Source organism: Mirounga angustirostris, unplaced genomic scaffold, assembly GCF_029215605.1.
Source record: "Mirounga angustirostris isolate CCGP_5_RB_7025 unplaced genomic scaffold, mMirAng1.0.hap1 SCAF_2, whole genome shotgun sequence".
NCBI classification, from domain to species: Eukaryota; Metazoa; Chordata; class Mammalia; order Carnivora; family Phocidae; genus Mirounga; species Mirounga angustirostris.
The window spans coordinates 124,122,030-124,137,332 of NW_026991710.1; the positions used below are offsets into that span (position 1 = coordinate 124,122,030).

Consider the following 15,303-nt stretch of genomic DNA (forward strand, 5'->3'; position numbering starts at 1 on the left):
TTATTCCTGCTGATAAATCACATCCTGGGGATGGGAGGGGCAGGAATGTCACATCTAGTTTCCCAGGCAAGTGGGGAACTCAGTCATAGACTTTGGGCTTCCATTTAGTGTGGAGAGCCTCTCCCAACCCCCAGTTCCACATGGAGAGCCTGGTTCTAGCGCCTTGCCCCATGCCTGGTGGATTATAGGTACTTGGGACATCACAGGATTTAAATGTCTGTCTGGTTCTGCTGGTTTCCATAGGTCCTAGAGCCAGTAGTCCTTTGGTTTATGCTCCCACTGACCTCTGAAACTATGTTCCCCTTCTGTTTCACAGATAGGTTTAACAAAATGTGGAGTGCAGTTATAGCTTTTTATTTATTTTAAAAATATTATTTTATCATTTTGTTGGTGGTGGTGGTGACAGCGTATGTGGGAGGGAAGGGTGGGTTTCCACTTAAAATTTCATTGCCCTCTTGAGTGGAAATTTCCTGACCAGCCTTTATTGTAAGAGTGTTGCCGTGGTGTTATAAGTGCAGTTACTTTGTTCTCAGTAAGTGCTTCTTTGATCCTAGTGATGAACTGTTTGATATTTAGAAGTACCTATGATTTTCCCAACCTGACATGGGGTGTATGTGTGTGTCAGTGGAGATGTAGGTGTGGTCTGCGGTTGCCTTCCAATGAGCCCAGATGCACAACTGTGAGGCTCACTAGAAAATGAAGTTCAGATAGTACACTGGATCTTCTCTTTCTATGCTTTTTTCTTTCCTTTTTTTCTGTCCCACTTTCCTTTTCTTCCTTACTTCTAATACATAAAGCAGGATGTTTAAGAGAGAAAAACATGGAATATTCTTGTTGCTGTGGAGACAATTCATTTCTGAGGAATAACCTGAAACTTCTGTGGTTCTTTAATGGATGCACACATTTTAGGCTAACGTGGAAAACAGCAGGGAAGAGATTCAAAGGGAACTATCCCTGACTTCTTAACAGTTAGGAAGTATATTTGAGAGGAAGACAAGAAGGAATTGAATGAAATGGAAGGGGAAACTCAAAGCCTTGTTCCCTCCAACAATGCAGAAGCACTTCCACTTACATGAAATGACCAGAGATGAGTAGGGAGAATCATTTGTCATCATCAGAACAAGAAAGTTCAACTACTAGCGTAAAAGTCTATCCGTCTATTAGCCTGGTGATGGGTATTAAAGAGGGCACGTACTGCATGGAGCACTGGGTGTTATACGCAAACGATGAATCATGGAACACTACATCAAAAACTAATGATGTAATGTATGGTGATTAACATAACATAAAAAAAAAAGAAAACAAATAAACGAGATGAACGTTCTCTGCATTGTTAGATATGGTACAGCTATCAAGTTCTTGTTTCCTCTTCTTGCTCTAGTTTTCTGCCAGTCTTTGAAGTTTCAGTCTATCATGAAAGTAAAACACTTCATGTCCTCAGGGTCATAAAAAAAAAAAAAAAATCAGACTAAATAGTGAAATGTAGTAGCCATCATGAAAGGCATGTCCTCTTGCATGCTTTTTTGCCCACTTTTTTATGAAAACATATGCCTGTGAGGGAATCCTAAATATTTGCAAAATCACACTTCATATTTATCGTCATGACGACAGCAACAGTCACCGCCAGCGCCACCACTGCCAATAATCTTGCTTTAAGGAGAAGCCTGCTCCTTGCATCTGAGGCTTCTCCAAGGTTCTCTTACATTTCTATATCGCTTCCTCTGTGTCCTCCATCCAGTGCCGTGACTTCAGTTCTACCTATGTGACACTCAACTCAAAACAGCTGTCCCCAACCTCTTTCCTGAGCTCAGGGGTTGTATAACCAGCTCTCCTCTGGGTATTTTCACCTGGATTTTTTATTGACACCTGTAGCCCAAGATGTCTACAACTGGTCTTATTATCTCTCACACCCAATTTGTTCTTGCTTTTTACTCCCTATTTCAGTTAATAATTCTACCATTCGCCTTGTTGCCTAAGCCAAGAACTTGAGGGTCATGTTAGGTTCCTCTTCCACCCTTCACCTTTATTCACAGAGTTCTAGTGACTGTGCTACTGAATATCTCTTGAATCCATTCTCTGGATCTTGTCACTTTAGTACTTCACCCCTGCAATAACTTCCCAGTGCCTATGGAACAAAATCAGGTGCCTTAATGTTTCATATATCGCCCCACTTCGTATTCTTACTCTCTACCTTTGCCCTTATTCTCCAGCCAAATCCAACCATCCAGGGCTCTGGAAACTGCCACATTCTCTCTTGTTTCTATGCTTTCAACCATGATATTTGCTCTGTCAGGGGTTCTTCCCTTGCAAGTTTGGCAGTAATTTCTTCCTTTTCCTGTTGCCTGACTCCCATGTCTTTCTCCCTCCACCACTGGCAGGTTTGGAAATTTCTTTCTCTGGATCTCAAAGCTGCTTGATAAAATCATAGTATGGCTGACACCACCTTCTGCTGTGTTTGTCTTTACTGTCCTCAGCACTGTACTGTGAGCACCTTTGGGTTAGGGACTGATTCTTCACCTTTATAACTCAGCAGCCGTGATGTGCCTTGTACGTAAGTAGAGGCTTAGGAAACACTTGTTTTTTTTTTTGTTTGTTTTTGTTTTTTAAAGATTTTATTTATTTATTTGACAGAGAGAGACAGCGAGAGCAGGAACACAAGCAGGGGGAGTGGGAGAGGGAGAAGCAGGCTTCCCGCGGAGCAGGGAGCCCAATGCGGGGCTCGATCCCAGGACCCTGGGACCATGACCTGAGCCGAAGGCAGACGCTTAACGACTGAGCCACCCAGGGGCCCTAGGAAACACTTGTTGACTGAATAAAGAAGGTGAAAGATATTTCTGGCTTCAAAGGGGAGAAGATGATAATCGGAAGCCGTGTGCAGATTTTGTAACCATACTTTGAGGCTTATAGATTTTTTTTTTCTCCTCCTTCGTTCCTAGAGGCACTGGCTTTCCATATTCATAATATTTCATGTGGCAATGAGTCCACAGTATTTCCTGAAGATTCCTGGTTTGCCTGGCCCTGCATTATGTCCTCTAAGGCTTACCGAGACTGAGGCTTGGTCTCCACCCTCAAAAAATGCATAATGGAAATGAGGAATTAAAACCAGGTCATGAAAACATTAGAGGATAGCGAATGCAAACTTGCTTGCTGCATCTCGTTGTGAGAAAGGAGAGAAGAGGCGGAACAGGTAGCTGGCAAGTGCTTTGTGGAGAAGGTGGGAATGAAGCTGGACGCTGTGAAGAACTCATTTTCTCTTCTAGGTGGTGGTAGTTCTGTTTCTAGTGAGTTTCTTCTCTGGGAGTCTCTTCATAATGAAAGTCCTTCAGCACTATTTCTGCTCACTTACCGGAACAGCCTTGTTACTCACAGGTGATTTGTCTGTCTGTGGGTGCCTGTTAAAGGGTAGCACCTACGGAAGAGGTTGTGTGACACTCAGAAGAAATGGAAGGTGAGAAACGATGAGAGTATCCGACTTTAATTCTCAAGTACAAATCAGTTTATAGGCTTTAAAATCTTTAGCCCAGAAATCATTTGAACATAGAGGTTTTTTTTTTTTTGGAAAAAGTTTTATTATTTTCACACTAGTTAAAAAGTCCTGGTTTGATTTGGGGGAACTAAAGTTTCAGAAATGGTTATAAGTACTTAATGTTTATGTGCCTGAGATGTTCTCTGCCCGCTTTCTCGAATTCAGTGATGCTCAAGTAGATAAGCTCATTCTGGAACAGTGAAGGAGAAAGGAAATCTGTGCGCACAGAAAGTAGGGTGAGGTATCTCTTCATTTGATCAGTTTGTGGAGGTATCTCTTCATTTGATCAGTTTGTGTAAACATATTCCCTTCTACCAACATTCTTTTCACTCGAGGGTTCAGATCGCTACTGTTGGGCAGGACAGGAGAGAGAAATTCTCGTAATAGAATGCATTTAAGATGTTGAATGGCCGTTTGTGCTGTGTCGGTCTGCTGGGGAAAAGGATCTGAGGCATTGTGGATGAGCTAGTGTGTCTGGTTGCAAAAACATTTCAGGCATCTTTTGGAAGTAACATTAGACCCTTGCTTTCCACTTCCCCAAAGTTGCTTCTCATTGAAAGGCTTCTCCTTGTAGGAATGAGTCAGGGAATAACTGGTCCCAGACTCTCATTTGCTGCTTTTGCTATGTCATGCCCTGCCCTAGAGACAGGGCATGAGGCCCAGAAAGCAGAGGGCCAGGATCCAGCCTCGCGGCTGGGAAGCTGCCTCCGTCTGACTCACTGTTGAGGTGATCCTGCTCTGCCTCAGAGCTGAGCGTATTTTGCTACTTCTAGCCAAGCCCCGATTTGGCAGCTATTGTGTAGGTACCTGTTCAGGAGTTCCTGGGGAAGCTAGAGCTCCAGCCCCTCATTCTTGGGCATATTCACAGAACAGAACTGGATGGATTTGAACTATCCAGACACAGGAGGAGAAGTAGCCTTAGTTTCAAAGTGGACTGTAGCCCAGAATGAAAATAAATCAAAAGGAAATCATAGTGGCCTATCAGTGGGTGTTGGTTTATTTGCCTGAAGTCTGACCCATGTATTTGGGGCTGAGTTACTCCAATTAGCTAAACATTTTGTGGTGAAGGGCTATGGAAAAAGTGACTTCACCAAAAGAGGAATCATACAGTATTCTAGACTGCACATTTGCAAATGGGCACCGAGCAAGCCTTTACAGGGACACTGAGACCAGGGAGAAGACCTGCCCACAGAGGTTGCATTCATCTCTTGTTGCAGTTTCTCTCTCACCTTCCCCGATGACAACACACTTAAGGAAAGAAAAAGCTCAGAAAACTCTCGTTTACCAGAATCTTCTGCCCACGATCATCCTGGTAGTTCCTCTTAACTACCCCCATAAAGAATTCCTTTTTCCAGCCATCACCACCATCTGTAACTCCTACTTCCTTGAATTCAACCTTTCTAGATCTCCATTTCTAAGATTCTCTCTCTTAGCCTGAGTTGTAAGCTGGGTCAGAGTTAAATAAGAATTATCTCATACAATCAATTTTCAAGGTTAGCATCTTGGGATCTAGCTTAATCAGAGCCCAGAATTTCTCTTGTGCTTCATTGTTAGTAGAATTGGAAATCCATTTGAGATGGTGTTCTGAGGGCAAGTTCCTTGCTATTCCTGGCATTCATGCATACTCTCTTTCTAGACCTGGGACTAATGGACTAAGGAAAAATGAAGGTTTAATCAGCCAGAAGCTGTTTGTGGCTGGGGTATGGTCCTCCAGGTTGTGTATCTTCTACTTCGTGGCAGTTTCTTGATCTACTATTGTGACCCATCATCTGTAAAATCAAGGTCAAACCAGTGCCTCTTGATAGAATATTGCTACCTCTGCAAAGCATCCTGGAGCAGTTGATATTTTGATGGGGACTGTGAATGTGGCCGGAGGGTCACAGCTCTGATGGGTGCTGTTCTGGTACATTATGGTAGGTGGGAGTACCAGGAAAATAAGGAGACCAGTTGAGGAAAACAGCTGCTCTTGTGAGCTCTCTTTTCCATCTTCTCCATTTTTTCACCCCAGTTCGTAATATGTACAAATGATACTAAACGTATTCCATAAAATGGTCCTCTGTGAATGATAAATCATGTAACCCATTTACAAAATGCTTTTTAGTTTTGGTTTAAAGTCCTCCCCGCAGTCACTGCAGGCGCCTGATTCTTCTATAATATCCTCCCTAATGTTCACAGGGAAATGGAAGTTTCTCTATGTCTGAGATTTTAATAAATTGGACTATTAAGTTGTAATCCAAGACCCCAGCTCAGAAGACAAGATCCCTTTAGAGTTGTTGACTTTATTACACACGAAGTGGTGACTGGCAATGTCTTAAAGAAACATTAGGTGACTAGAAAGGGAGAGGTTGGTCACGTTGGGGCTGGTGTACTGCTCTGAATTATTCTTGGGGTTATCACTGACTTATAACTGTGCACCTTAGAGATTAGGAAGTCATTGTGGCTGCCATTAAGGCTCTCATCTTCCATTGGATCTGATTTTGATTATTGTGTTTTCCTGTGGGGAAAATACCCCTCACTGTGTATTATCTATGCTTCAGTTTAAGTGTCTTTGGTTCAAAACAAAAACAAAAGCTTTAAAGAGAAGACACCCAAATAATCTCAGGGTGAATTATAAGTATAATTTTGGTTTTCATTTGATTTGAGTAATCAAATGATGCCACATAATTATTAGTGGAGTTGTTTTTTTCCTTTTTTTTTTTTCTTTAAAGATTTTATTTATTTATTTGAGAGAGAGAGACACAGAGAGAGGGGGAACACAAGCAGGGGGAGTGGGAGAGGGAGAAGCAGGCTCCCCGCTGAGCAGGGAGCCCAACATGGGGCTCGATCCCAGGACCCTGGGATCATGACCTGAGCTGAAGGCAGACGCTTAACGACTGAGCCACCCAGACGCCCCTGTTTCTTCCCTTTTGAGTATGTGTTTGGAAGTTCATGCTTTTTTTTCCTCCCTAGGTGACAGTGCTAACCTTCCTAAGGAGGACACCCCTACCGGGAATCTAGATTCACTGTCCTCTCCATCTCCCACGACTGCAGCTGTCCACAGGCCTCCTGGACCAGACAAAAACCACCTTCATGCTGATGGGGGCAGCTTTGGGGACTGGGCATCCCCTGTGTAAGTAGCGGTGCTTCTGTTTGGTGCTGAGGAAAAGAGGGCCATGACCTTCATTTTGAAGTTCACATGGCAAGTGGGTTCTAAAGTGTTAGGTCTAAGTACTTCTGTTCTCGAATCAGTGGGACTGCTTAAGGGAGGATGGCCCATAAGGAGGCCTTCCTTGAAAGCGTCTCTGTTCCCAGTGTGGAAAGGTGGATGGTGCTCTTTCATATCTATTTTGAGTTTAATTTGTGGCAGTTTTGGATTGCATGAAGGAAATTTGTTACTGTCCTACTCAGATACTCAGGATGTTTTCTCAGTAGTAAGGCAAACTTTTAGACATAGGAGAATGCGTGCATTGTGATCCATAGACTATTGAAACTATCTGTAGAATGATATTTTAGTTGTTTGAATTTTCAAGAGCTTTATGCTAGTGTTCTCTGCCTTCTCCATAACACCTTGCATACTTGACAATTGATGGATGAAATATCTGATTTTATCTTCTCAGTTGGGTTTAGTGACAGGCATGTGCAGATCAGCTCAGGTATGTCAGAACAAATAATACTAATACAAACAATATCATGGACCTGGTCTGACTACATGGTTTGTCTTTCTGCGCTGACCAAGCTGTGGAATAAATGCAGACTGGTGGTGGTTTGGGACATCGAAAGAACATCAAATTTCAAATAAATGGTTGGAGAACCAAAAAAAAAAAAAACAAAAAAAACCCCTACTATTAATTACATGCCATTACTTGATTAGTCAATCACATTACATCCAAAAAGACATTTATAATTCAGCCTGAGAGTATTTGGGCATCTTGTCTTCAAAGTTAAAAGAGAAAAATTTTTTTTTAAATCAAAGTTGCCTAAAATAAATCACAGATAATGATGTCATCCAACCCTAGCTGGGCATTCTTGGGACTTTAAATGGAATTGGAAAGTGTCCCTCACATTACTTGGCTTTTTATAGTTACTGCTGGATTCACATGAAATCATTATGAACTTAATTAAGTATTAAAAGAGGCTGGGAGAATTTTGGTATGCTAAAATTTGGGGGTGACCTAAAGACTGAAAATCTAACTGAAACTGCAAGTGAAACTCAAAGTATGGAAACATTCTCCAGATGAGATCTTTTTCCCCAAGATTGTAATATATGTATATTCATATGCCAGAGACTGTGTATTATAGACTTAAATTGCCTATTACTCAAACATGCTTGTCATTTTTATTATTCTTTTTCTAGATTAAAAATTCTCTTTTCACTTCAGTACTCCAAGCACCAGTGACAATGGTTACATAGGAACCAAGAATCTAATCCTGGGCCCTTGGGGGGTAGAATTTGCATGGGTGCATGTGGGCACATGTGTGTGCGTTAAAGCAAAAACCAGATTTCTAATTATTTCTTTCAGTAAGCGTGTATCATAGTGGAGAGCAGCTTAGTTAGTCCTACTTCTTCCAGAGTGGTTCTGTAGGAAAGTGACATTATGAGCCATGATATAGCCAATGCTCAATTCATAGCACGTTCATGCCTGAAACATGAAGGGCTTGATATTTTTGGTCATAAATCAAACGAGGAGTGAATTCCCCAGCTTCCTATTCATACAAATTTTAAAATGTCATGGAAAGCACTCCAACACAGAGAGGCCGAAAAGGGAGAAGAGAAAATAAGTAGTTGAAGCAAGTCTGGAAAGGAGATTTGTATTATAAGGTAGACTTTCTCCTACTTCAAGAATTTGGGTTTTTTTTCCCCTGTGCAATGGATAAAATGAATGGATATTTCTCTTAATTATAGGGAGTGTTTCTTTTGTATCTTTTGAAGGGTTTACTTGTAAGCATATTTCAGTTCAGATTTATCATGAAGTGAGGAAATGTGTCTCAAGCTTGAGCACTCAGCAAGATCCCCTGGAGGGCTTGTGAAGCCCCCACTGCTGGGCCCCACCCCAGAGTGACCCTGAGGCTCGAGGGGCGGGCTCCAGGTGTGCATTTCCAACAGAATGCCCCTCTCATCCCCCCCCCCCCCACACATCCAGGCATGTGTGGATTGGAAACAGCTTCCCTGAGGAGTATTATAATTAGGATGAGTGATATCTCTTCTTGCTTTTTTTTTTTTTTTTTTTTAAACTCTTCTGGGATGGTGTGTTTGCTGTCTTGAAGTCCCCCTTAGTGGCTCCCCCATACTTTGATTCACTCTGCTTGAACTATTTCCCCCTTTCTTTGCTCAAGGCGATCTGACCTATCTTTAGGGTCTAATTTAGTTTCGACTTTCAGGAAGCTTTCTCTAGTGCTGTAGTCTATAGGAAGATTCTCAGTATCTTTCTGTCTATACCTGATGCTGGACATGGGGAAAATATTGCCTTCTAGTATTAGGTAATATTTACCTTTTAGTGTTAGTTGATATTTAAGCGGTGTATGTGTATCTGTATATTCAAAGTCTCTATCTGCCTGTCTGCCTATTTGTGTATTTTAGTCCATTCAGGCTGTGAGAACAAAAGTACTTTGAGTGGCGTATAAATGACAAATTTATTTCCCACAGGTCCATTAGAGAACAGAGGTCCTTAGACCTAACACTTTAGAACCCACTCACCATGTGAACTTCAAAACTTCTGGAGGTTAAATTTCCAAGATTAGGGTGTCCTCATGCCAGGTTCTGGTGAGAGCCTGCTTCTGATTTGCGGAGTGCTGGCTTTGTGACTCTTATAAGGACACCTAATTCCATTCATGAGGATTCTACTCTCATGACATCACTGAATCCTAATTACTTTCCAAAGGCCCCACTTCCTAATAGGACACGTGGGGGGGGTGTGCGTAGGGTTTCAACATAAAAATTTTGAAGGGACATAAACATTCAGTCCATAACACTGTCTTTCCCTCACTCCAAGATAGAGTATAAAATTATTGATGATAGAAATTGAGTTTTATAACTCTTTGAACTTTTTAGTGATCTTAACATAGTTCTTAAAATGGGAAATAAAATACTATGTATTTATAAAAATGCCTTCCTCTTAGAAATCTCATTTCTTTCTATATATCATTGAATGTCTGTTAAGCAACTGTGCTTTGTTTCTGGTCCATCTTCCTTATAAAGATTAATGAGTCTTCCTCCAGGAATTTCACAGAATTAATCTTACCATTTTCTCTTTATGGCATTTTTCTGTTTCCTTAGCATTTGTAAATGTGGTTTTCATTGTGTGGTGTTTTTGTTTCTTCTTTTTTTAATCCATGACCTCTGCACACAAGCTGTACAGTATTGAATATAGTAGGCTCTGTGTAAATACTGATTAAGATTCCTTTTAATGAAACCAAAATTGCTGTGGGGTCATTAAAACTTTACCTAGGGCTTTAAAAAAGGAGGCAGTACCTGGGCTGCCTGGTTTTAAACCAGGGTAGTGATTCTTCATTCCAAAACTTACACTTGCCTTATCTTGTGTCCTGAAACACGGACAAATGTATGTGGATCACATAGGACCCCGGTAAGTCTGCTGTACAGAAATGCCATGACCCTAGCCACGGGAAAGCAAATTTGCAGAGGAAAACCTACAGCAGCCAAGATTCAGATGGAGGCAATGTGTAAACACAGCTGTAGCCTCTGACAGGTAGAAAACAATACAGCCGAATTGGATTTCTTGGGTTTCTGCTGATGTTTATGACTTGTGGGGATTATTCATTGCAGTCAATCAATCTGGAGCTATTACTTACCTGTACACTCAGGAAGGTGACGGGTGACTTCATTGCCAGTGAAGAATTGCTAGCTCAGTCTCCTTGGAGGACATTACATCATAGGTCAAGGTATTTCAGATGTTTCGAAGTCTTTTTTTTTTTTTTTTCTTCAATAAAGTGGCTTTCTCTAAACAGATTGTCTTCAGTTGTAAATGATAGAGCAGGTTCTTGACAAGTAATCCTTTTAGGTTCTCTGCCACAAAAGAAAATCTCTTTTAAGAAATACCAGCCATTGCTATCTGCTTCCTTCATAGATTGCAAATGAAAAGGGCCGCCCCCTTTCCTGCCAGCACATCCCCACCTCCAAGGTGGCAGCATCATAGAATATCTCTGTGTGGTTGGGAATGTTGGTATCCCAAGGTACAACTCACGCTGTGCTCTGGCGGGCCAGAAGGGCAGTAGATCCTTCTGCCCCATCTGATGAGAAGCTCGGTTTAGTTTATCCTGAATAGTAAGTCCTGACCCATCTTTCCCGGTTGCTGCCCAGAGCTGCTTTTGGACAGCAGCTTCATGCCTACCCAGACTTGATGCTAGTTGCTTGCAATCATTAGGCAGTAGACTCCCACTCTCATTTACAGCCTTGTGCTGCATGTCATCCCTAGACGCTGTGTGCGCTCACTGGTAACCATTTGTATGCTTGTCAGTGAAATAACTTGCTTCCTTTAAATTGTGCAAACAGTTCAAGGTTGCCCATAGACAACTACTTGGTATTTTAAATCACTTGGCTGTTGGTTCCATGATTGCTTTTTAGGAAAAGTTGATGAACACATTTTGCTGGGAGCCCTTTAAGTTTGATTTGTGGCTTAGTGTACACCACCACACCATGAGTGATTTGTCTGAGGTTCAGAAAATTAATCATCTTAAACAGTTTTTTAACAAATTTCTGTGAAATTTGGCACACACCTAGAAATTAGAAGATAGCAGCCATAGGGAAGCCTTGTCTTCACCTCCCCCCTTCATCTCATTTTCTGCCCTTTTTGTGTCTTCTCCAGCCCTTCAGGGAGGCTTCCTCTCGAGTTTACTGCTCCCAACCCTTCTTGGCCAGGGGTAGTCAGTTCACCCTAGAAATTGGTATCTTATATTTTCCCCCTCTCTTGTTATGATTACTGTTTAAAAAGAAAATAGGGAATTTATCTCTTAAAAGTTCTCCCCACATCTGCTTTTTTTTTTTTTTTCTAACTTGACTCAAATGAACACATAATGCTTTTGTAGCAAAGGGAGGAAAGCTACGTAAATTTGAAAAGAGATCAGGAAGCAATGAATTGTCCATCATAGGAATTTTCAGCATCTTTAGTAGTTAGGGGGGAGATTGTATCCTAATAAGTGTAGCACATTTCTCTGCTTATCTGTAGGCTGGCTTTGGTTACAGACTGTGGTGGGTTCCATGGATTGAGGTCTCTAGTTGAGCTAGTACCTTCATATGGAAGGATGTCCTTTCTGGTGCTGGCTACTGTGAAGAGTGAGTTGGAAGCCAGTCCCTGCCACCCCCCCCCCCCCCCGCCCCACCTAAGTGAGCAGCAAAGTCCCTGGGTGGATTCAGAAAGATTGAAGTCTCAGATAGCTCAAGTGAAGGAAGAATAGGGCCTGTGAGCAGGAGGAGCGTGTTCCCTGGCTGTGAGCCCAAAGCAGCCTTTTAAATTATGCTCAGAGGATGGCTCCTTTCTGGACTTTGTTTTGGGGCATCGGGGACTTACAGGGAATAGAAGCTTCTCTTCATCAGTGGCTGGTGGTTAGAGGCTGAAGAGAAGGCTTGATTAGATACTTATCCTCTTGCATTTCTCAGAACAATGGGGCGTTAATTATCGGGGGCCACTAGACATTGTTTTAGCCACTTTATAAATGATATTTCATCTTAGTCCTTACATGAACCCAGCGGGGTAGATATATCTTCATTTTTAAAGATTGGGAAATCAAAACACAGAGGGTAGGAAAATTGCCCCAAGCCTCAAGACTCATAAGGGACAGAGGTGGAGTTTGTCCCTGATCTGTCTGTCCAGTGATCATGGTGTCCTTAGACTTACTGTATTGTAGGGATTGAAATTATCTAGGCGCATATGAGAGCATTGTTTGAAGTGCAGGTTTCCCTCGAATCTGAAACCCAGTGAGATCACAGTGGCTGTCAGCCGCTCATTGCCCTTGTTTTGAAGAGGGAGCTCTGCCCCCACATTAGGTCCTGTGGCTTTGGTTTATAATTATCTGTGGGGGATAAACACTTGAATCTGGTTGCTGCATATTCATCATCCAGCACCTTTGGCTGAGATTTGGGGAGGAGGGCATCCTCCCCAACAACAGAGCTGAGAGGCTTAGAAATTTGAAAATTTGCAATAGAGCAGCATCCATAATTTTTTTTCTGAGTAACGTGGTATCTGGTCGTCTCTCTTTAGCTTCAGTAGAGCACTTGAAGCTAATCTCAGAGCCCGCATACTTGGCCATCGACCACAAATGTCTACTCTCACTCCTTTTGGGTACAGTTTTGGTCCTGGCTGTTTCCTTGACTCTTCTCTCCAGCTCCATGGGAATGATCCTCACCGCCTTCCATACACGACCCGTGTGTCTTGCTAGGGCATTTTTGGTATTTGTACCGTGTACTTGGATTCGAGTGGCCCCGTTCACGTCTTCCCTTGTGCTGTAACTACAGGTTCTGAAATTCGAAGGTTTTATTTTCTGTGCAGAATGTTAATTGTTCATGTAGCTTCAAAGCCCCATAATGAAAAGTGGACTTCCTAAAACTAAGACACACGTCTGAATTTTGTCGTAGCTTTTCTCCCGTTTAACTCAAAGAACAAATTACGTCTTCTCATTATTACTATGTTTCATTGTTCTTTGTTGTTTTAATTTATCATTTGCTCTGCATGGATTGGTTGGCGGCATCTTCGTATCAAAACGAAGGCAAGGACCTCCTGAGTTCTCTGTAAAGTGGAAGATCGGTGAGATTGGTAAAGCATTGATTGGAGAGTCACACAGGCTTGGCTTTGTATCCACCTTCTGCTTCTGAAAACCTTGGAGGCCTTCTATAAATGATTTAAACAAACCAGGGCTTAGCACAGTTGTCTGTAAAAGGGGAATCACAACTGCCCCTCTGGATTGTAAGGTTTCAAGGTATCACATCTAATAAAACCCAATCACGGTTCTCCTGGGAGCACCAGATGCCACCTGTCTGGATTGCTTCCATCTGAGAACCTAATTTGATATTCTTAGTTTAGGTTGGCCCGACTTCCTGGTTCATGAGTTCCAGAATCTCCTTACTAAATCACTCAGGGAAATAACCTCTCTGGTCCTGGGGAAGCCTAAGAGGTTGGTCCAGGAGGACTCCGCTTGGGGTTCCTCTCCTTGCCTCTCTGTGTAGGAACCCCCTTTGTAGAACCCTCTGAGAATAGGGTCTTTGGATATTGCGTGACCAAGGCATGCCATGCCCACTGGGACCAGGCCACTCTGTGAATTATTCTGAGTGGTATGGCTAGCTTACTATTAGAATAGGTAACTCATAAAACCAGCTTGGTAAGTAACTGGAGGGTATTTCTTAGAGTACTGCTGTACCCCTTTTGAGCTGCGCTTGGGAGGCCCTGTGTTACATGTGCGGGCCTCACACCAGGTCGCACCTGTTTTCCACATAAGAATTGAGCTGCTAGAAACATTTTTGTCAGTTATCCCGCAAGACCTCAATGCTGAGGCCTCTAATGCCCCATCATTTTCTGAAATGAAGCTTCAGTTCCTTTTCTGTTCAGCCAGCAGGCCAAAGTTCAACCCTCTTACCTGATTCCAGTAATCATCTGGAAGGAAGGAAAATGGGATTCAGGGAACACTCTTTGAGTGAAAGATGGGTCAGAGCTGTAATTCTGAGACAGTTCTTTTATAGCAAAACCCAAGAAAATGACCACCTGTGGAGTGAACTTTGTAATCTCTAGGATGACTAGGTGGTGGCGTCCTTTCTCCTTAAGGAGGGAAACCGCCAGGAGCCTTAGCACCTCACAGCGGGAGGGGAGGACTGCGTGTTCACTGTGGCCGGGTCCAACTTGAAAAGACTTTGTCTTAGGTGTGCTCGAATGAATTCCTGTGGGGCTCTTTCCCCTGTCCCGGCCCACACCCCTCCTGCAAAAGACTTTTTTCTCAAGGACGATCGAGTTACTGCTTCTGTGTGCTAGCTTGATATATTGTTGTCTCTCTCGTGCATGGGAGGTGCTCGTGAGCAGCTGGTGAGGAGCGCTTCTGCTGCAGGCAGGCCCTGGGCATTGGTAGATGGGCTTCTGGCACATAGTGGGGGGCCCATGCCACAAAGCTAGTGTAGACAGGGGGTGGGGGGGCAGGGGCCTTGCAGGCCCACGGGAGTTTGCAACATCATTGTCATCTCCCCCCAACTCTCCACTCCGAAATGGATTCTCATCTGGTCCATCTAATGCCGGGGTCAGCATGCTGTGGCCCACCTCTGCCTGTTTTTATACATAAAGTTTTATTGACACACAGCCACCCAGTCACTGACGTTGCGTCTGTGATTGCTCTGGCGTAGCCATGACGGCAGAGGGGAGGAGCTGGGAGACCAGCTGTATGGCTGCAAACACTAATGTGTTTACTGTCTGGTCCTTTCCAGACAAAGTTTGCTGACCTCAATCTCCTCTATAAATAAAACAAATCTTTTTGGAAAAAACACCTTTCTTAAAACCCCATTTCAACAAGTGAGGTTAATGGCCTTAAGATGGGCAGTGTAGGTGATTTTTAAACGTAACCCTTACGAATCTTTTCTTGTCATTGAACCAAGCAAAAGGTTTCCTTGTGGCTTTGGATGTCTTCAAGGGGTGTGATCCTACTTTCAAAAGGTCTTTAGTGTTTGAATGAATAAAGAGTTTATATGGGGCTGTTTTTTTTTTTTTTTAAACCTATTGTTTAAAATTTTTATTTGAAATAGTTGTAGATTTACAGAAAAGCTACAAAGACACTGCAGGGGATTCCTCTAGACCCTTCATCCAGCTTCCCCT

At 42.7% G+C, this 15,303-nt stretch overlaps 1 protein-coding gene and 1 long non-coding RNA gene across 8 annotated transcripts in view; both read left to right on the top strand.

The window, feature by feature from the left end:
- Nucleotides 1–15,303, top strand: part of ARHGAP10 (Rho GTPase activating protein 10) — a 316,951-nt gene that overhangs the window by 283,542 nt on the left and 18,106 nt on the right. For 5 of the 7 annotated variants that reach the window (XR_010409584.1, XM_054508715.2, XM_045880329.3 and 2 more), the window contains one exon: nucleotides 6,476–6,635. The exons of the other annotated variants lie outside the window; for them this stretch is intronic. Coding sequence is in view for 4 of the 5 variants with exons in the window: in XM_054508715.2 (XP_054364690.1) it covers nucleotides 6,476–6,635 (160 nt within the window). In the remaining variant the exon portion in view is untranslated. The remainder of the gene's footprint in view (nucleotides 1–6,475; nucleotides 6,636–15,303) is intronic. 7 annotated transcript variants of the gene reach the window in all.
- LOC135363665 (uncharacterized) lies at nucleotides 441–6,068 on the top strand. The gene is made up of 2 exons (XR_010409586.1): nucleotides 441–3,448; nucleotides 5,163–6,068. It is a non-coding gene; the product is annotated as an uncharacterized LOC135363665 (long non-coding RNA).